Source organism: Rutilus rutilus (genome assembly GCF_951802725.1).
Source record: "Rutilus rutilus genome assembly, chromosome: 9".
In the NCBI taxonomy this organism is placed as follows: Eukaryota; Metazoa; Chordata; class Actinopteri; order Cypriniformes; family Leuciscidae; genus Rutilus; species Rutilus rutilus.
Window position 1 is genome coordinate 41078168 of NC_140223.1, and position 21951 is coordinate 41100118.

General features: G+C 40.4%; 2 protein-coding genes across 2 annotated transcripts in view; one reads left to right on the forward strand and one right to left on the reverse strand.

Moving 5' to 3' along the window:
- Window positions 1–7119, forward strand: part of rabgef1l (RAB guanine nucleotide exchange factor (GEF) 1, like) — an 11371-nt gene extending 4252 nt beyond the window's left edge. Inside the window, exons 6-9 of the mRNA XM_084418435.1 lie at window positions 367–499; window positions 1773–1864; window positions 5170–5426; window positions 5578–7119. Coding sequence (XP_084274561.1) covers window positions 367–499; window positions 1773–1864; window positions 5170–5426; window positions 5578–5955 — 860 coding nt within the window. The 3' untranslated portion in view covers window positions 5956–7119. The remainder of the gene's footprint in view (window positions 1–366; window positions 500–1772; window positions 1865–5169; window positions 5427–5577) is intronic.
- Window positions 7120–12009: 4890 nt separating this feature from the next.
- otol1b (otolin 1b) lies at window positions 12010–20275 on the reverse strand. Its single transcript, XM_084419862.1, has 5 exons — window positions 20179–20275; window positions 13972–14378; window positions 13762–13851; window positions 13602–13673; window positions 12010–13526 (listed from the first exon to the last, which is right to left on the reverse strand). Exons 2-5 carry the CDS (start codon window positions 14369–14371, stop codon window positions 12643–12645), a joined length of 1446 nt encoding a protein of 481 aa, XP_084275988.1. The 5' UTR covers window positions 14372–14378; window positions 20179–20275; the 3' UTR covers window positions 12010–12642.
- Between the last annotated feature and the right edge of the window lie 1676 nt (window positions 20276–21951).

A 21951-nucleotide genomic window follows, 5' to 3' on the forward strand; every position in this document is an offset into this window, starting at 1 on the left:
GATGCTTGTTTATTTGAACTGAACACTTCTGTCGACTCGGCACTCTGCTGTGAGTGAGTGGAGGCGGGGCTCATTTGCATATTCATAGAACCACGTATACTAAATGCGTGTCGAGTCATTCAAGCTATTTTAAGACAAGAAGACTTTTTTTTTCAAGGAAAAAACATTTAAATATGTCATTTTGGTGATCAAAGATGAGTTTTAAGGGATAAATGAATGACTACAGGGGCACTCTAATGAACCGGGCTGTGTGATGTATGAGGAATGATGTAGATGTTCAGGTGTGAGGGACTGATTCCCCAACACTGCCGTAGTTTACCCAGCCCTGTGTGCGTCTCTGTGACGGCTGTGTGTACATGTGCTCAGGCTCTCCAGAAGTGATGGAGACTGTGATGGAGGAGGTGGAGCGCTTTGTGATGGGCCGCCTGTATGAGCAGCTCTTCTGCCCCGAGCACTCGGACGACGAGAAGAAGGACCTGCTCATCCGCAAGAGAATCAGGTGCGCTGGAGACTTAAACATTTACTTACAGAACACACAAGAGCCAGGGGATCAGGGACGGCCAAATATTACATCACATTTGAATAAAGAAAAAAATATTATAATAATAATATTAAAAAAAAAGAAATAAAGAAAGTAGACAACATACAGTACAAGTCAAAAGTTTGGAAACATTACGTTTTTTTATATTTTTTGAAAGAAGTCTCTAATGCTCATCAAGCCTGCATTTATTTGATCAAAAATACAGAAAAAAAAACAGTAATATTGTGAAATATTATTACAACTTATAATAGTTTTCTATTTGAATATACTTTAAAAAATAATTTATTTCTGTGATGCAAAGCTGAATTTTCAGCATCATTACTCCAGTCTTCAGTGTCACATGTGACATCCAGTCTATCACATGATCCTTTAGAAATCATTCTAATATTCTGATTGATTATGAGTGTTGGACTCAGTTCTGCTGCTTAATATATCTGAGGAATAAAAGGTTAAAAAGAACTGCATTTATTCAAAATAAAAAAATATTTTCTAATAATAGAAATCTTCTTTACTATCACTTTTGATCAATTTAACACATCCTTGCTGAATAAAAGTATTGATTTATTTCAAAAAAAGAAAGAAAAAAAATGACTGACCCCAAATGACTGACCAGTGGTGTATATCGCTGTTACAGAAGATTTCTATTTTTAAAACTTTTGCTTCTTTTTTTTTCTTTTTCTTTTTTACTTTTTATTCATCAAAGTATGCTAAAAAAGTATCACAGGTTATGAAAAAATATTAAGCAGCAGAACTGTTTCCAACTTTGATAAAGAATCATCATATTAGAATGATTTCTAAAGGATCATGTGATAGACTGGAGTAATGATCCTGAAAATTCAGCTTTTGCATCACAGAAATAAATGATAATTTAAAGTATAATAAATTGGAAACCAATTATTTTAAATTGTAATAATATATCACAATATTAAAAAAAAAAAAATCTGTATTTTTGATCAAATAAATGCAGGCTTGATGAGCAGAAGAAACTTCTTTCAAAAACATTAAAAATAGTAATGTTTCCAAACGTTTGACCTGTACTGTATATAAATTACATAAATAAATGTGGAAATATTGGTTAAACAGATCACATAAATATAACAACCCGCCCCACAAAACATAAATGCTGGAAGCATTGGTTGGTTGAAATGTAAAGAGTAATGACAGTGTAACATTGTCTTGTGTGTGTGTGTGTGTGTGTGTGTGTGTGTGTGTGTGTGTGTGTGTGTTTCAGGGCTTTGCACTGGGTGTCCATTGCGATGCTGTGTGTCCCATTGGACGAGCAGATCCCTAAAGTATCGGACAGTGTGGAGAGAGCCATAACAGGTACAGACGTTACACACTCACTGCTGACACCAGCACAGTTAGGATAAAAGTCGCTTTATAACACAGACAGACAGTGATTTGGTGTTACACTTTCAGTAATCGATACACACGCACGCTTCGCTACATCAGCTGAAACATTACAGCAATAGTTCACTCAAACAGTGAAACTTCGGTCAAACTCGTCAGCTGTCTGGTTACCAGTGTTCTTCAGAATATCTTGTTCTGTGTTCAGCAGAAGAGAGAAGCTCATGCAGGTTTGGAAGCACATGAGGCTGAGTAAATGATGACCGAACTTTCACTGTTCATATTATCCCTTTAACGGCACAGTATGTAAGTTTCGCCACTAGAGGTCGCTTATTCAAAACAGAGGCGTAGCTTGATGATGCCGTGAGTGAGCGTGGAATCATGGGAGTTGTAGTCTTCACCTCCACAGCCGAAAGGAATCCGAAAGACTCTGGCAGAAACTAGTTCATGAATGAGTGAATGTATTAAAGTTTTATTAACATTACGGCGGTATGAAGCAGGACACACCGAGATGCTAATAAGAGAGACCTGCGCGAAACACCGATCTCGGAGCTTTTATTATGCTAATGCTGCTGGCGGCCGCTTCCGCTCTTTTTGTTGCGTATGTGGGGTAACGCAGCGCTGTCACATGGTTAACAATCATGAAAGTTGTGTTATAATGTTACTCATATTAATAAAAACAGGATGATATATTGCATGATGGAGAAAGCTCTGTCTGATTATGCTGTTTTGTGACAAAATAGTGTTGTTTTTGAGGCATGGTAAAAACATGGTACTCGCGGTGAAAAAAGCGACTCAAGCGATAAGACTAACCTTGTGGTGCTCTACAAATGTGTATCATAAAAGGTTGCTCGCCTGTCTAATAAAACACACACTATATTAAAGCATCTTTGGTGTTTCCATGGTTTCTACGGAAATCAAAGGTAGCGTAGATATGGCGTCAATAGCCGCGTTTCCATTACAGATTTTACGCAAAACTTTTGCGATATTTTCTATATGTCGATAAAAAACTATTGCGAAATGACGCCGTTTCCATTAACCGATGTAATGCGACCAAGACTTAATGTTTTCCTCTCACGATAAGTACTTCAAAAAGTCATGACGATGGATGTTGGTGGGTTTACGCACATCACAGCCACAGCACTAGCTATTATTGTTAATGGAAGGAGACGTATGCGTGCTATCCAAGCATTAATGGGCAAGGAAAGACCCTTACACTGTGAGCGGCACATATGAGGAGTTTCTCCCTCTTGATAAATTGTGGCATTTCTATGTTGTTTAAAATCCAATATTCCCGTAATACTTTTGTCTTTTTAAGAGTTTAATGAAGAACTCTGTCTCGTCTTCTGTCCAAACATAGCTCACCTTCTTTAGAGAATGATCGACTGTTACGTACGTCAGGTGACTGTAAATGTGGGAAAAAAGTTTCCATTGCAGGTTTGCGAAACACACTTGAAAACCACCTTTTGCGAGCGTAAAAACTTTTTTGTGATATATGGGAGTTTTTGCGAAATTGACGTGTTTCCATTGGGCGTATTTTCACTTCACAATTTCAATTTGCGCAGTTTGAAGGGTAATGGAAACACGGCTATTGACAGGCGACTCAAGGACACGCTCCGTAACACTGGTTAAAAGAGCTGATTTCTGTGGATTTAAACACTGTTGGAAACATTTAGGAATATGTAAGTGCACAGGTCAGCAAAATAACACTGTTCTAGTGGTGTTTGGATATTTAAATCTAAAAATCGTACATATTGCGCCTTTAAGTAAATGGTGACAATTTTATTGCACCCCAAAGAAAATCAGGATTCTTTGATGAATAGAAAGTCAAAAGAACAGCATGTATCTGAAATACAAAGCTTTTGTAACATTAATGGGCCCTATTTTAACGGTCTGAAACGCAAGTATCAAGCGCGAAACGCAAGTAACTTTGTGGGCGGGTCTCGGGCGCTGTTGCTATTATACCGGCGGGATAAATGACTCTTGCTCCCGACGCAAATCTAAAATGTGTTGGTCTGAAGTAGCTTCATTACTCATAGGTGTGGTTTGGGCGTAACGTGAAATAAACCAATCAGAGCGACATCTCACATTCCCTTTAAGAGCAGGCGCGCTTGTTCCATGGCGGATTGCTATTATAACGGCGGATTTGCCAGGCGCACACCAGGAGCGGTTCACAGCCGAGGAGACCGACGTTCTCGTCAGGGCCGTAAAGGACAGAGAAGTGACATTGGGGACGGAGAAACACACCCAAATTAGCTTCGGTTAAACAGGCGTATAATCATTTGGGTAAATGTGTAAGCTAGATTTATGCCTATTTTTTCACATCTTCATGGACACAACAAGATGTTCCATCGTGTGTTAATATTTTTACTTGTAATAATGTATGGTTTTCTAAAAATGTGAACTGCTGCTTCTGTGTGTAGATGAGAGAATCAAAGTGTATGCTTGTTGTGCACACGCTACATTGATTATGGCCAAGCATGCGCCCTTAAAATAGCATCTGATTAACATGCGCAACGCGCCACTGATTTTAGACGAGGTTTCTCCTGGTCAGTGGCGGAATTGTTTTCTGAAACTGCAAAATAGCACCAGGGAACGTTTGCGCCGGAACACGCCTCCTCTTTTCCCTGATCCGCCCCCGGGAGCGCAAGTTCATTCCCTAATTTACTGACGTGCGTCTGTGGAGGGAAAAGTCCGCTGTGCGCGGGTGCAAAATAGGAATTATACATGCGTCGGTGTACAAAGTCAATTGCGCTGGGTGCAAGATAGGGCCCTATAGACCTTATGCACCAGAGAAACAAGGGCGCCGCCATCTTTGGAAAATTGTCTTTTAACTTCCGTTTTGCGGTCGCTCTGTATATTTATATGGCATTGCTGTCCAGGAGTAATTAGCTTTTTAAGTGGATTTACTTAATGTAAAGTTAACGAAAGTTATCATGAGGACTGTAATGTTTAAAGCAGATGACTTAACAAATGTAAATCGACCGGGAAGATTTTAAAATGAGCCGTTCATTAATAAACATGCAAAACGCTGTGAAAATACAGACCGGAAGTCAAAAGACAATGAGCGCAGCGCTGAAAAGGGGCGGAGCTACATAAGGTCTATACATAAAAGAAATTTTAAAAAAAGAGGATAAAAGAAATCGATACTTTTATTTAGTCATACTGTGATTTCTGAAGGATCATGTGACACTGAAGACTGGAGTAATGATGCTGAACATTCAGCTTTGATCACAGGAATGAATTACATGGTGACAGTTTTATGATGTTTTTGTGAGTAGACCTGATCGACTTGGACTCTAAGAAGGTTCCCAAGGAGAAGCTGGCGTGCGTCACCCGGTGTAGTAAACTCATCCTGACGGCCGTCCAGGGCAGTGTGAAAGCGGCCGCCTCAGCAGACGACTTCCTGCCCGCGCTCGTCTATATCGTGCTGAAGGCCAACCCGCCCCGCCTGCACTCCAACATCCAGTACGTCACCCGCTACTGCAACCCCAGCCGGCTCATGAGTGGAGAGGACGGCTACTACTTCACTAACCTGGTAAGGGTTCAGAGGTTAGCCAACTAAATGAGAATAAATCCATAACGCTTCTGTCAAGTGTCAGCTCGCTCATCACATCACTAGAAGCGCTAGTGTCGTCTTGCTGTGTTTGTGCTCCAGAATCACGTGTGTTCCTGTGATCATGTTGCAGTGCTGTGCCGTGGCGTTCATCGAGAAGCTGGACGCGCAGTCGCTGAACCTGAGCCAGGAAGACTTCGAGCTCTACATGTCTGGATCTGCGTCTCCGTCGGGTCCCAGGGCCTCCTCGTCCGACCACAGCTCACAGAACGGCTCCGCGAGCGGCACGAGCGTCCAGCAGAGGACTGACCCGCCGCCGCCGGGGGAACGCAGGCCCGAGGAGGCCGACCTCATCGAGTGGAGCGAAGGCCAGGAACTCTCCGTAATGGGCATTTTGGACGCGGCTCCTGTACGGACACACGCCTCCTCCGCCTCCTCCACCATTGACTCGGACAACATCGGCGGCGACAGCCTGCCTCCTCCGCTACAGCCGCAGAGGTTCGCCAGCTAGCCGACGCTAACTCTCCGCAGGTCAGTGTCCGGGTCAGTGCTCGCAACTCAAACGTCGCGTCTTTACAAGGGGATCCGCAGTCACGTGCGCTTTATTTCTCACTCCAAAGTCAAAACAACAGAATTTTAAAGTATAGTTTTATGACCTTTATGGGTTTTTGTGTCATTGTGAGAGATTAGGTGACATAATAAAGTATTTATACATCAGGGTGGTGTTTGCTGTGCTGCGTTTGAGTTGTGTAAATATAAATGTTAAGTATTGCAGTAATGAGAATCACTACTGAGAATGAGACTGAATAAATAACTGTTCAATATTGTTTTGAAAATTATGTTAAAATGCCAAAAAATCTTAACAGTCCCTAAAACAAGTTTATAATATCTTTATTATTTATATTTCTTATTGTTTTGTTTATTCTGGGAATGTTTTGATTAGAGGTTCACTCCGATATAGATGTATAGATTATCTTGTTTTTAGATTTATGATCACTTGTAATTGAGTGTGAATTTAGACAGATGATTCATAAATGACCATCATTTTTTTTTTGCACTGTTTTTAATGCTTTATGCAAGCCACTGAAGTATGATAATACATAACTTACTAGAGTAGTGTATGATTTATTTAAGTTTTTTATTTCAAGTTTCCTGGCCATTATTATTGGCATTATTGGTCATTTGAACTGAGAATGAAAACCACGGACAGAACTGGTGTGGATTAGGATTATGCTGTGATATTTACTATGATTATGGTTATGCTAGGATTGGTGATGAACAGCACTTCTGCTACAGGCTAAGCTTGAATCCCAGGTGTGGTTTAATAGGCATCGGCTTTAATCAATATAACAAATCAATCTTTAAAAAAAAATATATATATATACATAATCAAATATTTATTTTCTGCATATTTAACTTTTAGAAATGCTGTTACAGAATAAAACAAGTTTTATGATTTAGAGAGTTAAACAATTACTTATTTTAAAGCAACTTTTGACCACTTGTTCTATGAAAAATATTGCTTATGCATGCAAAAGTTAAAATTTTTCTGTGGTATATGTAAATGACCCATTGTGAACTGATTGTAACCTCATTTATTTATCTAAATGATCTAGGTATGGAGCCAGAAATATGCTATTTAAAGATTATAAATAAAGTGAGCTACTGAAGGAACAGAAAACACCGGTGTCTGATTTGATCTCCAGCCCTGCTTACACCAAGTATGTGTTCTGGTCAATATATTCAGATGAAAGAAGGGGGAACATGCTGAGAAAAGGAACCATTTCTTTCTCTTTCTGTTTATTTTAGTGAAGTACCTGTGATGATTGAACTTTAGATAAGTTTCACATGATCTGTCACCTCATTTTCATATCAGACAGATATGAATGTGCTTCTCCAGTTCTTTGATATCTAAAGCTGCACGTTCAAACCCGTGTTTTAGCAATATCGTTTTGAGCAATTTAGCAATATTGTTTGATTGACAGCTCAGTAGGTGGTCGTCTGCTGCTGTTCAAACATATTAGACCACATGAACGTGTTTCCGTAACACGTGTTTACATTTAATGTAAGTTTCAAACCAAGCGGCAACATTCTGATCTGAAAAATGAAGCCTACCCGGAAGTGCGAAAAACTGCAATACATCGAAAATCCGCTAGAGGGAGGTCCCAAAAGGGAGCAAATGTCCATAGCCCCCATGTTAAAATGTCCGTTTTCACAGCATAAATTCATGCTTTTACAAGTTGGTCCCATGGACTTTTATTGTATTTTTCGATAGCTTCCGAGTGCCTGACAACTGTGAGGGGGGTGAATTTTTTTCTAACTTGTTAGTTTAGATCGTATTTAGATATAAAATATATGACAATAAGGGCGTGGTTAACTTTGAGTGACAGCTTGATTGACAGCTGACAAGGCAGCGCCACGGAGAATGACAACAAGAAGCGCCATTTTTTAATACAGTTGACATATAATACTACTGTTTATGTATCATGAAATGTAGTTTTAAGAGTTTTTCAGGCGAGAATGTAGTTGTTTAAAGCTCAAATCTGTGGTTTATTTAAAGATTTATGAAAATTTTATCCAGTTGATCCAGCGATGACCGGGCGCTCGGCGTTCATGTACCCCACCTGGAGCAGTCTTTCATCGGCTTGACGTTATGAGGTTTGCCGCCAATGCCGCGGACTCTGGCGTCTCTTTAGTGGTTAAACATGAGATATTAGCTGTGTCTGAAACCGCTCACTCGTTCACTCATTCACTAATCCCTACATAGTGAATGGCAGTTGAGTGCACTACATCAGCAAAGAGTGAACGAAAATGAGTGAGCGAATTCGGACGCTGACATAATTATCACGCGCCAGAGAGCTCAGACAATTTCGTCATAAACATTACCCACCCATCTTTAATATTTCCTTTTTTGGCTGTATGAATTGTATGTAACAATTGTATGTATGTATTTTTCACGTTTATTGCGTTATTTGATAAAAAAAGATAATAAAAACACTTGCTTATCATATTTATTTACTTTTTACATTTATATGTGAAAATAAAATAAAACAAAACACTACACAGCACATTTGTTTATTCAAATATAGATATAACGGTATATATATAAATAAATAACCAGGCGTCTGGTCTTATAAATGATTGTTTTCTATCTCGCGTGCGCCGTTGCCATGGTGACATTTTTGTTTATTTTTCATTAGCGCTCTATCGCCTTATCGTGTTGGATTGTGGGAAACTGTAGCTGTGTCTGAAATCGCTCCCTATCCACTATATAGTGCACTATTTAGGGTGTCGGCCATTTTGTAGTGGTGTCCGAATTCTGAGTGAACAGCTGTGTCTGAAATCGCTCCCTATCCACTATATAGTGCACTATTTAGGGTGTCGGCCATTTTGTAGTGGTGTCCGAATTCTGAGTGAACGACATCATTCCCTATATTCGTTCACTACTTTTACCCACAATCCTCTCTGAATTCGAGTGTACATCCGATGTACACTTGCTGAGACACAGTTTCCCACAATCCAACACGATAAGGCGATAGAGCGCTAATGAAAAATAAACAAAAATGTCACCATGGCAACGGCGCACGCGTGGTTCTCGCTCTCTTGGTTTGGTGTGGTCCACAATCCGTGCTGTGACCGTAGGCTTGGCTGCATATACAGTAGTTTGGACCATCTCTCTAGGGGGTTTCTTGGTGTACTGGTACTTTGGCCTCTGAGTGGGCTTGAATGTGTCACACGAGGGTATAAAGGTCAGTGCTATTACAATTAAGAAGAAAGTGTGTACACAGAGCATCCCCATTTTCTATCTGTAGAGAAAGAAGAGTAAACACAGAATCATATGTTGGGTCTAATTGGACCAAACATCACCTTGTAATTTGTTAAACCTTAATTACAAAGGGTGGCAAAAGAAAGGGAGCACACACAATTGATTAATTTCAATCACCATTAGATTACATGCTAAACAAGTAATTCAGGGACATCACAACTGTATTGACAAGAAAGAGAGAAAGCCACTTAGTGCTCTTCCCAAAACTTAAAATCAAACCAAATCATTAAAGCCTTAAATTTTATTCTGGCCACAACTGGGAGCCAGTGGAACACTATACCCATTGATTCCTTGCTGTCGTGGTTGGTGTTAGTATTGTGAACCCTAATTTCTCAGTGATGTTGTGGTCCCCTGATGCAGGATTTGCATGGAGCTCTGTCCTCGCAAGGTTGAGCTGTAGATGACGCTCCTTCATCCAGGCAGAAATGTCTGAAAGGCAGGCAGAGATACAAGCTGAGACAGTGGAATAATCAGGTTGAAATTATACATAGAGCTGTGTGTATCTGCATAGCAGTGGTAGGAGAAGCCATACGCCTTTATGATCGTGCCCAGCGAAGTTGTGTAAATGCAGAAAAGAAGAGGAGCGAGCACTGAACCTTGAGGCACCCCAAAGATTAGCTGAAATTTTGCAGGCATGCTGATATAAAAGTAATTTTAGTACATTATTCTTACATTCTATTTGTGTAAAAAAAAGAAAAAGAAAGAAAAATTCATTGTGAAATGTGGAAAAAAGTGCTTTGTTTATTGGTTAAAATATAAAAAAAAGAAGTAATTGAATATTTAAAAAAACTAGCAATTTAAAACAACATGTTTTTTTCTGTATCAGCCATTTTATCTATACAGACAAGCACAATGTTGCAAGGTAAAACACGGTAAAATGTTGTAAGAATATTAATTAAGAATTTAATAAGAAGCTTGAGAATGTGGTGCAACATGCAGTCAGTGCCCGCTTTTTCATTGAGTTTTGTGTAGGGAAATATTTCTCTCATTCAGTTGCTCCATATGGAGTTCATAAAGACCAGATCTGAGATCAGTCAAATCACAAACATTATAATTTTTTGCAAATTTTTGCAAATCATAAATGATTAAACATGCTATTAAATCTTAAATGCTATTATATTTGTAAAAAAAAATAAAGCTTTTGTCTGCAAACACACATAATCGCTGAATCTGAGCTTATAAAAGCAGAGCTTTTCAAACATTAAAAGTTTCTGAAGTGTACCTCTTTTGATATGAAATCAAATGTGACATTCAGGTGTCCTCCCTGGAGGACTTGAGAAGCACATGTAGGGTGCCTGATGACCCAGCATGTTCCTTTAGTTACAGGGTGTTATCTTTTAGGATCTATTACTTTAAATTCTCATTCCTATAGTGAAGTGATATAGTTGACCCCAAAATAAAAAAGGTCATCCTTTGCTTGCCCTCATGTTGTTCCAAACCTGATTGACTTTGTTTATTCCCTTCAAACCCAAAAAGCAAACCAATATATATATATTTTTTGTTTGCATACTATGAAAGTATACGAAAGAAACTGTCGAGATCCAAGAATATTTCAGAACAGACAGAAACATACAGACAGAATTTCAGGTTTGGATGAACTATTTCTTTACGTGGGTTTCTAAAGAAATCGTGTAAGGAGATCGTTCACATAGTGCTGACAATCCTAAATAGTGCATAAACAGCTTCTTACCTTTAAATGACCTTTACTATTATCCCAGTGTTCATGAGGGCGAGTCCTTTCTTTCCGCACACTTGTCTATATTTCTCATGCGTTTACTGAACATGCTAAAAGCTGTATTCCTTTGTTATACTGGCTTTTTTTCTTCCAAGACGATGGGTGCTCTTCAGATACCAGCCGCACCTTCAGTGCTAAAATATACAATCATACTGGCGTTTCACATTCAAAACAGTCCCGTAGCAACAGGGGTCACTTTTATAAGGATGGGTCTGGGATTCAGTGCCGGGATATAAGAAAACATTTCTTATATTTCTCTTTTTTTTACGTAATTCATAACACAAGATGTCTCAATTTGCAATATTAACCATGAGTCAAATGTTTAATACGAGATAAGTTGAACACTCCCCAGTTGGGGATTGTGCCTGGGCAGGTCATTGTTGGGAAGTATGTAACACCCAGCTGCATGTAAAAGGGAAAGGCCTTATTATGGAATACTATTGCATGAAAAACAACACTTGGCTCATCCTCCAACACATAAACTACACGGTCACCGTGATTTTGCCAAGTAAGACATGTTCCTGGATCAACATATTTTGTTGATCCTGGAATAACAATCCTGTCCCAAAATTTAGTCCTTACCCAATCCTTACCCCACCCATAACTTTTCCCTAAAATCAGAAGGAAAGGATGGGCGAATAACACTGATGTTGAAGCACCTCACCCTGGTTCTAAGCCTAAACTTGACATAAACTGTAAACTTGTCCCTCAAATCTGATTGGTTGATTGGAAAGTTGTTCCAGGATCAACAAAGATGTTGATCCAGGAACATGTGGTACTTGGTGAAATCACGTTCACCTAAACTACACATTGGGAATTGAAACATGTTGGGAAAGAGGATGCTGAGCCATGCCAAAGCTCTAGAGAGTTGCCTTGCTTTGCATTAAATATCCCATTAGGCTTTGGAACAGGACTTAAACTGAGGACGTGTCAAACTCAAGAATCAAACTTCATTTCTGTGAAAAGCATAATTTTAACTGAGGAAGTGAAGCCTTAATCAAAGTGATATTCCTTGCTTGATTTTATTATTAAGTGCTCAGAAACCCAACAACCCAAAGCCTACATTGTGATTTAAGTTTCATACAATATATTACATATGATTTGATGTTACAGCTTATGTTTATGTTGTTGAATCGGCGAGTAATGAACTGTTTATGGAACGATGCCTCCTTTGAAAATGTTGAGTGGAATAATCAATAACCAATTAAAAAGAAGCTGAAATTGCACGCGATGTACAGGATCATTCAGTCAAACTTTTTGTTGTCAAAATGCCTGATCTCTGATCTGTTAATAAAGACAAAATAATTGACTATCTAATTGAAAACAATAATTTTCTATTCTGAATGTCCAAAGCAGTCTGTAAAGAGATCCACAGCGCTCTTAAAACACAAACTGTGCACAATTTTGTGGATATGTATTTTGGGTGTTTTTCCCCAAAAATAAGACATTTAATTTTAAAATCAATTTAGCCTTTCTGGCGTGGTTAACACAGTGGAATCAATAGTGTTGGCTGGTGCCCATTAAAACAGTACACTTCTTTCTCTCTATGATAACAACACTAAATCTAATTCATCCCATGTCCATTTCATGTAATGTTCAGTTCAAGGTCTAGCCCTGGTTTATACATGGAGAGGGCGTTAGTCAGGGTAGAGCAAGAACCCAGAGAAGGTGCTGTCATCCTCGCTGCTAGAGTAGACACCATTCCAGTCTCTCAGCGTCTCTACCCATACCTGGTCTCCGACGTCTAGCTTCAGGATCACTAGATTGGATGCCTGGTCAATGTCTTGACCTTGCAGAGTGTCCCTCGAACGTACCTTACGCACGCCATTCACCACCAAAGAAGCACGAAGTGGCTTGTTTCTCACCGTGATCTGGTAGGAGAACACATAAACTCCTGAGTAGGTGCAGTTGAATTTGCTCGTGACAATGTCATAATGGTTTTCTCCGTTGTAGAAGATCTTGTCGAAGCGAACTGGAAATCCCGAAGGAGGAAAAGACTTGCTGGGATATAGGCCAACGCTGAAAGCAGAACGTACTCTCGATTCACTTTGACCCATAGCACCCTTCATTCCCCGTAGGCCTCGGTCTCCACGTTTCCCTTGGGGGCCGCGGTCACCCTTTATTCCCCTCAGACCTCTTATACCTTTGGTTCCTGTTGGCCCACGTGCTCCTGGCTCTCCCTTCGCTCCAGGAATTCCTGGTTCTCCACGTTCTCCGGCAATGCCTGGAGTTCCGTGCATGCCATGTTGCCCAGATGGACCAGGGTCTCCACGCACACCTGGTGGTCCAGGGTCACCTTGCTCACCTTTCTGGCCCCTCTCACCAAGTAACCCGCACTCTCCTCTATCCCCTTTTTCACCCTTTTCACCAGTCATGCCTTGGTGTCCTGGTGGCCCATCTTTGCCTGGATCTCCCTGATCACCCTTGGACACATTCAGATTTGGATCTCCTTTTTCCCCTTTAGAGCCTTTGAATCCTGGCAGGCCAGCTGCACCCTTCTCACCTTTAATACCCATCTCACCTGTTGAGCAAAAACACTGATTTCTTATATTCAACCAGGTCTAACATTTATATTTCCATGGATAATTATGTTCACCTTTCATTCCAGCCTTTCCCTGGTTGCCTGGAGATCCTGCGAGTCCTATGTTTCCTTGATCACCTTTCTCTCCTGTTGCATTACAATAGGGCCGCAATATTATATCTGATGACGGAATAAGGATAATATAATTTATGTAATCTACCGCTCAAGTACTTACCTTTATCCCCTTTAGATCCTGAAATGCCCTTCGGCCCTATTGGACCTGGTAGACCTTTGGGTCCAGGTGTTCCCTTTTCCCCAGGTGTGCCTACAATACACAATTAAACAAAATTACAGATCCCAGGTTTCCCCCCACCACATCTATTTAGTTTCATGTATAAAGGGATGACGTGATACATGTGTGTAGGGACGACTTGACTTAGCTGACCTGGAAGTCCTATGTCTCCTTTGAACCCTTGTGGGCCTTTCTCTGGAGGGCAGCACTCACAGAAGTTGAAGTAGCATTCATTATAGTCTAGCGTGTAATTGTCTTTCGCTGCAGTGGGAGATACGGTGGTGTCTGTGGGGTAGTCTATATAGCTGTCAGCAGGAACTGTTGTGCTCTCTGTGATGTATGCAGGGAAGCGCTCTCTTGGTTTGGTGTGGTCCACAATCCGTGCTGTGACCGTAGGCTTGGCTGCATATACAGTAGTTTGGACCATCTCTCTAGGGGGTTTCTTGGTGTACTGGTACTTTGGCCTCTGAGTGGGCTTGATTGTGTCACACGAAGGTATAAAGGTCAGTGCTATTACAATTAAGAAGAAAGTGTGTACACAGAGCATCCCCATTTTCTATCTGTAGAGAAAGAAGAGTAAACACAGAATCATATGTCGGGTCTAATTGGACCAAACATCACCTTGTAATTTGTTAAACCTTAATTACAAAGGGTGGCAAAAGAAAGGGAGCACACACAATTGATTAATTTCAATCACCATTAGATTACATGCTAAACAAGTAATTCAGGGACATCACAACTGTATTGACAAGAAAGAGAGAAAGCCACTTAGTGCTCTTCCCAAAACTTAAAATCAAACCAAATCATTGATCAACTTGTGTACGGAGACCAAATCAGATATAGCAACACGTCACTAACATTAAAACTCAATGGCGCTTACGTCATGGTGTCATAATGTTATGTCAAATGATGCTCAAAAAACTACAAGGTTTCATGTTACTGGCATATCACCAAACTTGATTTTGACTCTGTATACATGAGTTGGTCAATGTTTTGATTTGATTTGAGAGTGAATAAGTTATTCAATTTCACTCTGTTCATCATGTAAAGTTATTGTATTGCTTCAGAAGACTGGAGTTGTTTGAATCGCTTTTTTACACTATCTTTATGGCCATTTTGACTTTCACTGCATGAGCAAAAGCTTAAACATTTTTCACATTTCTTCTTTTGTATTCCACAGAAGAGAGAAAAAGTCATACAAGTTTGGATCAACATGAACCTGGGTTTTATTTTTGGTCTGAACTATCACTTATATAACAAGTCATCTGAAAACAACATTAGGCCTAAACAGAAATTGCACACCTAATTTTAGTTTGCAGACCATCCCTAGTATACTTAAAGTCCCCCTGTAGTCAATCATTTTATCCCTTAAAACTCATCTTTGATCACAAAAATGTCATATTTAAGCGTTTTTTCCTTGAAAAAAATGTTTCATGCCTTAAAATATCTTGACTGTAAAGGCCTCATTATACTTCTGCGTCGGACCTACGCCGGAGCCTATACGCCGTAGGCAACGTGTTGGTTTTAATTTATACTTCTGTGTCGTTGTCCGCGTTGACGCGTACCTAGGGAGCGTGTGAAACCCCGAGGGAGGGGTTCTGGCAGACCAATCACAGCGCTTGTGTCCGCGTAGAATTGACGCGTTGTTACATTTTTGGAGAGGTGCACGTCAGGGAACGCCGTAGGGTACGCGCGCTACACACAGCCTACGACGTAGCTACGGCGGCAGTTCGACGCAGAAGCATAAAACAGGCTTAACTCTTCACCCTTGCCTCATTTAGTATGCGTGGTTCTATGAATATGCAAATAAGCCCCGCCTCCACTCACTCCCTCAGCTCAGTTGACGACTTATTTCTCGACTGGGATCGTGTCGAGACTTTGAAGCTGCATTGAGACGAACATTTGAACCTTCAAACCGTTGGTTGCCATTGAAGTCCATTATATGAAGAAAAATCCTGGAATGTTTTCCTCAAAAACCTTATTTCTTTTCGACTGAAGAAAGAAAGACATGGGTATCTTGGATGACATCGGGGTGAGTAAATTATCAGCAAAAAAATTTTTTTGAAAGTGAACTAATCCTTTAAGGACTCCCCACCAAATGCCTATTAAAATACAATGTACAGCTCCTTTATTCAGACCTGATGACTGCAGCTACCAACAGCTCGTGTTCTCCATAAAGAATTCTGCTGAAGATGCAACCGAGTCTCCTGGTCTCGCTTTCTGAGTTTCCTACAGGGGGTAGATCCTTTTACTCTCTGGCTCTGGGATAGCCTTTCTAGCATTGTTTGAGACACACTCTCTCAGTTTTAATCTAGACTCTAGACCAGAGATAGTCAACACTGATCCTGGAGAGCTTCCGTCCTGCTGAGTGCATCTCTAACCCCAGTCAAACAGATCTCAGCCAGCTAATCAAGGAGTTTCTTGAAAATAACAAGTGAACATGTGCAGTTGTTGCTTTTTCTAGCTGATTCTACTTACAAATTCTAATTTTGTTGTTGTTGTAACCTACTTCAATCAGTTTGATGTAACATAAAACAAGGGAATGCTGTTTTAACTTAATTGAGTTACAACATACTATTTCCATTAAAGATCTGGATGGATTAGTAGAGTAAATTTAGGGATTAAGTGTTATTGTATGTGTTTTTCAGTAAAGGGAAAGATTATTTATTTTATTTCAACAAAACCAGTTATTGTAGATATTACCACATGAAGTTCGTTTTCTAAGTTGAACTGACTAAACACAGTCTACCCCTGGTCTAGACTAAAGAGTAAATACTCATCTTTTCAGTCAAGTATACACCTACTCTCACCGTTATGCTGCGTTGGTCAGTCAGGTCTGCTCAGAACAGAAACCAATCTCCTGCTATATAACAGCTTTAGGATTAAACTGAATATAATAACCTATTATTGGCCACAGCGTGTACTTGCCGTTTATATTCCTTTCATTCTCTGAAACATCCATTAAATCCATATGCAGTGTTGAGCAGGTGGCCAAGAGAAGAGAGTATCTAGCACCTTGCTACAGTGGCCACGTTTCTTTATGTCTATAGTGTGTGGCGCTTTTGTGACATAGAATACTTGGACCCCATGAATCAAGCCTTCTAACCAATTGCAAACAGGGACGGAAAAAAATGCTAGTCTTTCAGCTGGACGGCTGGACTCGGGGGCAACGTGACACATGATCTAGGGAGAATTTCTTCTGCAACTCTCCGGCACTAATGGATGGACAGGTGCCAAGCACACAGCTTTCATAGATATATAACAACACCTTATAGGCTGATTTATCAGACCCGGCTACTTGGATCAAAACCTGTCATGTTTTTTGGTCTTTGTAACGGAATAGTTTGTGACTATTACAGGTGGTGTTTGATTCTAGATTTTCTGAAGCATTCATTGAGTCCAGAACCTGCCAGCGTAATATAACAGACTCAGTCAGGAAATCAGAGTCTCATTCCAATCTGTTTGGTGTCAATCCAAAAAAGCTTTTGTCCAAAAGAGCACCGATAATCTCAGGAGCTCACTTCAGCATCAACTGTTTTCTGATGGGAAATGGCTTATCCATTGAAGCTGCTTTTGAGGTAAAATGAAGACTACTGGCACCCAGCGACCATGACAAGCTTAGTTCTGGGAATGTGTGTGTGTGTGTGATGTGTTAGGGGTCGTTCACAGAGACGGCTTTTGCACAAAAAAACACGTTTTGTGTGAACTGACTCTAAGTTGTGAAATGCTTAACGAATTTTCATGTATTAATCACTTTTTTTTTTTGCCAATGTGTGAACAGTTGTAATGATACTGATGTCCTAGGTTGTCTATGAAAGCATGTAGACTGATTTTTATGTGAAGGACCGGGCCCGGTTGTGCCGAGAAAATCAAAAGGACAACAAATGCTTATACAATGTTCAGGATAACAATGAAAGAGCCGCTCTGTACTGTAATGTCTCAAAAAATGTCTAAACTCAAACTATAGTCTCACATAGCCAGATCAATATAGTCTATAGTCTCAAGTATACTTTATAATCAAACGTAATTTTAATGACCTCATCTGTCGACATGATGCTGGTGCAAACATGTCCACATCACTGTGATCAGATGCTTTCTGAACTACTGCTTTCTCTCCGCTGTCAGTTTTGTTATGTGTTTATTTTGTTATTGAGAGGAAAGCGCGCGGCACATATTTACATGGGCGGCGTCTGGATGTTCGTTAACCGTTTAGCTGCAAATGTATTTCCAAATTCTTTTTACTTCTAAACGAAGAAGGAAAAGAGGCTCGCCGTGAGTATATCGTGGCCGTTGTAGTCTCTTGCATAGATATCATATAAAGGCTAGATGTCTTAAGGCGGAGTCACTTCCGGCATCACCGGCGGCCATCTTAGGACAGGGCTCTGTGAATTAAGGTGAGTGAGCAGCACGCACACAAATCCTCTTATCTCGGTGAAATCTGGACGGATTTACAAACGGTTTGGTTTCTTACAAACGTTATTAACGTGGCTATAATTCTGAATGCTTAAACATTTTGAACATAATTATTCATATGTATGCAGTATAATAGCTACATCTCTGACGTTTATAACAAACCAAACCGTTTGAAAATCGGTAGAAAATTGAGCAAGTTATGGTTATTTAAAAGTACATGCACCATGTTATGAGTGAGCGAGCACCCTGTCTTAAGATGGCCGCCGTGTGCGGATGTCGAGCTCCATTGGCCAGCAGCGCGGACGAGACATCTAGCCTTTATATGATATCTATGGTCTCTTGTACGTTACGTGTGCATGAGGAATAAGTTGCTGGCTGGCTGCAGTTCACTTAACAGCCACCGGTGTCGCTAATAACAAGGTTTTCTGAACTCTACATATAGCACCTTTAATATACAGTATAAATGTATATATGGACATTTAAAAATGTCTGGATGTCTTTGCACTATATAACAAAATATAAATGCTAGTGTGATTTATAAGATAGCAAAAACACATTCATGTACTTTCTGTCATAATTGCCCAAGAACCTCTGAGATAAACGAAGCTGAAAAAAGGCATAAAGGAAATTCAGTCTCTCTTATGTTTCAGACTGGAGCATAGGATATAGAGTAAGGTATGCAGACCACAGCAAGGCAAGAGGCCGATACCCATCTGAAACGTGAGAGGAAGGGCTGCTTCAGGAGGGTAATACTCCACCTTGACCTACTGGTGTCACTCCACCATTCAACACAAACCCAACCATAGTGCTCACTTTACCCCAACCCATGCAAAGAGAGGCTCTGCTGAACACAGGCCCTGTGCCGCCAACCCCCCCCCATTCCTGAAAAGCCTTATGGGAACGAGACAGGGTAAACCATAGGACACGGAGCCCGTATCACAATACAACCCCCGAGCCCCTGGTGCACTACTCCACAATCAAGAGCAACAGAGCGGACAGAAATAGATGGTTTTGAGTTCAAATGATCCTTAGATCGAGAGGTTTAAAATTGCACAAAAAGAGACGGACACTCATTTTATCAAGGCATCATGTCACGAATGCATAGTATATCTGTAGAGCATGTTTGCTCCTGTTTAAGGGGATCTGAAGAGCACGGAGGATTGAGTGTCACCTGAGCTGGAGGTGTCTTTGGTAACGGTTAAGGCTGTGCTCTGCTGGTAAGCCTTTAATGGAGATCACTATGACCTTGTCAGCAATAGAGAGGCTTTTGGACCATTCACCTTTTTTGCTTTTGTTTCTCTCTTTAAATTCCCAAGACAGACTGGAAGACTTTTTTGATTCACAGGGTTATGTAAAAAAAGCAAGGTAAATTGAACAACAATGGACAAAAAGAAAGACAATAAAGATCTGAACAAACACATCAAAATATGAGTTTAGATCATTTTAACTAGTCCCGTGATAAATGATTTAAAAAAATAAAAAAATATTGCATGTACTCTTCCATAAATATAAAGTCATAAAAGCAACTACAATAATTATCTGCCTAAATATCACTTATTTTAAAGAGTGAATTCAGAATGCCCTGGTTAAACACGTGATAAAATTACATGAACGTAAAACACCCAAAATCATGCAAATGACATTTTGGCTACAGCTCTTGGAAAGGGGCATTTGCACTCTCCTTAGGTCAGTACACTTCACACTTTTGACATTTTGCACAAGTTTAGAAATGCACCTAGAGCTAAATTAGGTAGATGTACAGCAGAACTGCAGTACGTGATCAGAGATTATCTTTAAAAATGCATTTTAATTTAAAAGTTGAATAAAAATAAGGATAATAATACATAACTGTAGGAAGCTGAAATGTGCCTTTTGCTCTACATCACCAGTGCATCCTCAGACAGAGCTGAGATCAAGTCAATGAAAGGCATCAGTAAATGTGTTTACCAGACAGCAGGCTTGTCTCGTGTCCGGTGGCTTCAGCTGTTTCCTTCCCGACTGAGCTCAAAACACTGAGCGTGGAGATGCAGATCTGTGTCTGTTTGTCTCTAGCTCACGTTTACACACAGATTTTAGGCTCGAGCAAGGGGTGTGTACTACTGTTCTGGCCCAGTGCTTCACAGTCGCAGTCACCCAGACTGAACCTGAACAAAGTGCCGGGCAGTGGTGTTACCAGAACTGACCCAGAAACCTGACCCAGGCCCACAGAACACTGTGCACTCTATTCACCTGCTCGTCCTTCCCTTTCCCTCCCATTTCCTCCCTCTTTCCATTCATTCTCACGTAGGGCTCAGACATTTAATCTAGTACTATTGGGGGGATAATAACAGTTTTGTATCCTTTCATTTGAAAAAGTTCCATCTGAACTGGGGGGAAATTATATTTTCACACCTCGGGCACAAAGGGCCGTCAGCACTGCATGGAGGCTCGTTTCCGCCGCAGAATAAAACATTTCAAAAGATGAGTGCGACTTTTTATCTCATAAAAGAGATAAAGTTTTATGAAAACTGAGTATACTGAATTGAAACAGTAATATTAGCCGCTTTCCGACCAAGTAGTTCTAGGAACTTAGTTCTAGGAACTGTCCACTTCTAAACAGTTCTAAGAACTACTCTCCCCCAAACTCGGTTTTGCTGTTTGCGTTCGCACTGGCCAAGTGGCCATAGGAACTGGTAGGAGGGGTAAGGGAGTGACGCAAGCACGGCGACTTTTATTTTGACGGCGCGACTGACCTTTATTTTGGCGGCGCTGAGAACGCCAGAGCAAACAATGCTCGCATTCTCAGTGTTTATTAGTTAGCGATCTGTCTAACAGTACTGTTTAATATCTTATTAGATAGAACTGTTATAGAAAGTACACAGTATATGAAAAAAGGTTATTAGCCTATGCCGTGTGGTTGATGTCCAGTGTTGCTAGCTGGGCAGAAATACATAATCATGTTTGGCTTGGTCTCCTCAAAGTTGCGTTGGATTTTCTCTTCAGCATAAAGGTCTAGAGACCCATCTATCACTGTTTTCCATGTTTGTATAGTTAGTTTCTGGAGTAAATATATAGGCTATAAATCTGTGTGTTTACATTCTAGCTGTTTTAAAAATGGCGGGTGCTGGTGCTCCGCGTGCGGTAGTTCCTATAGTGCTGTAGGACCTAAATTAGTTCCAGAGAATGTCTAATATGGCGAGAAGTTTCACTCTCACTACACTTCCGGCTTCTGAACTGGTTGCAGTTCCACTCCGATTCCATATGAGGGCGCTCACAGGACGAGTGCAGAATGAATGGAGGTCAATGGCGGTATACCCCTCAAAATCCACTTTTCTCAGGATATAATTTTTTATCTAGTAATTTGAATGTTGTATTCGAAAGGAGATGCAAAGAAATTACACATTGCTGGGTGTTAGATTTTTTAGAGTCACTTATTTGCTTTAAAAAAGTCTTTCAAAATGTCAATGACGTCAGAATGCTGACGTCATTAGCAGAATGCTAGCGTGTTATGGGCAACAACAACTCAACCTGTAAGAAATCAAAACGACATAAGTACTCGTTCATTCAACTTTCGACCTAAAACCCATGTTGAACTTGCAAAATCTACAATCACATCTGAGATTTCTCAACGGCAATCGGGTGAAAGAGACAAATTTAGCCGTCTAGCCCCATTGACTCCCATTGATTCTGCACTCATGGCGAGCGCCCCCAGTGGAACTCTGGTGGTACTACAACCAAAAT

What these genes read in the sequence shown, in the direction of transcription:
- otol1b (XM_084419862.1), bottom strand. Translation starts at nt 14,371, where the DNA reads ATGGGGATGCTCTGTGTACACACTTTCTTCTTAATTGTAATAGCACTG. An exon ending in AGGATCTAAAGGGGATAAAG is followed by an intron (nt 13,674 to 13,761) that starts GTAAGTACTTGA and finishes GTAATGCAACAG; the next exon opens with GAGAGAAAGGTGATCAAGGA. An exon ending in GGGAAAGGCTGGAATGAAAG is followed by an intron (nt 13,527 to 13,601) that starts GTGAACATAATT and finishes TTTGCTCAACAG; the next exon opens with GTGAGATGGGTATTAAAGGT.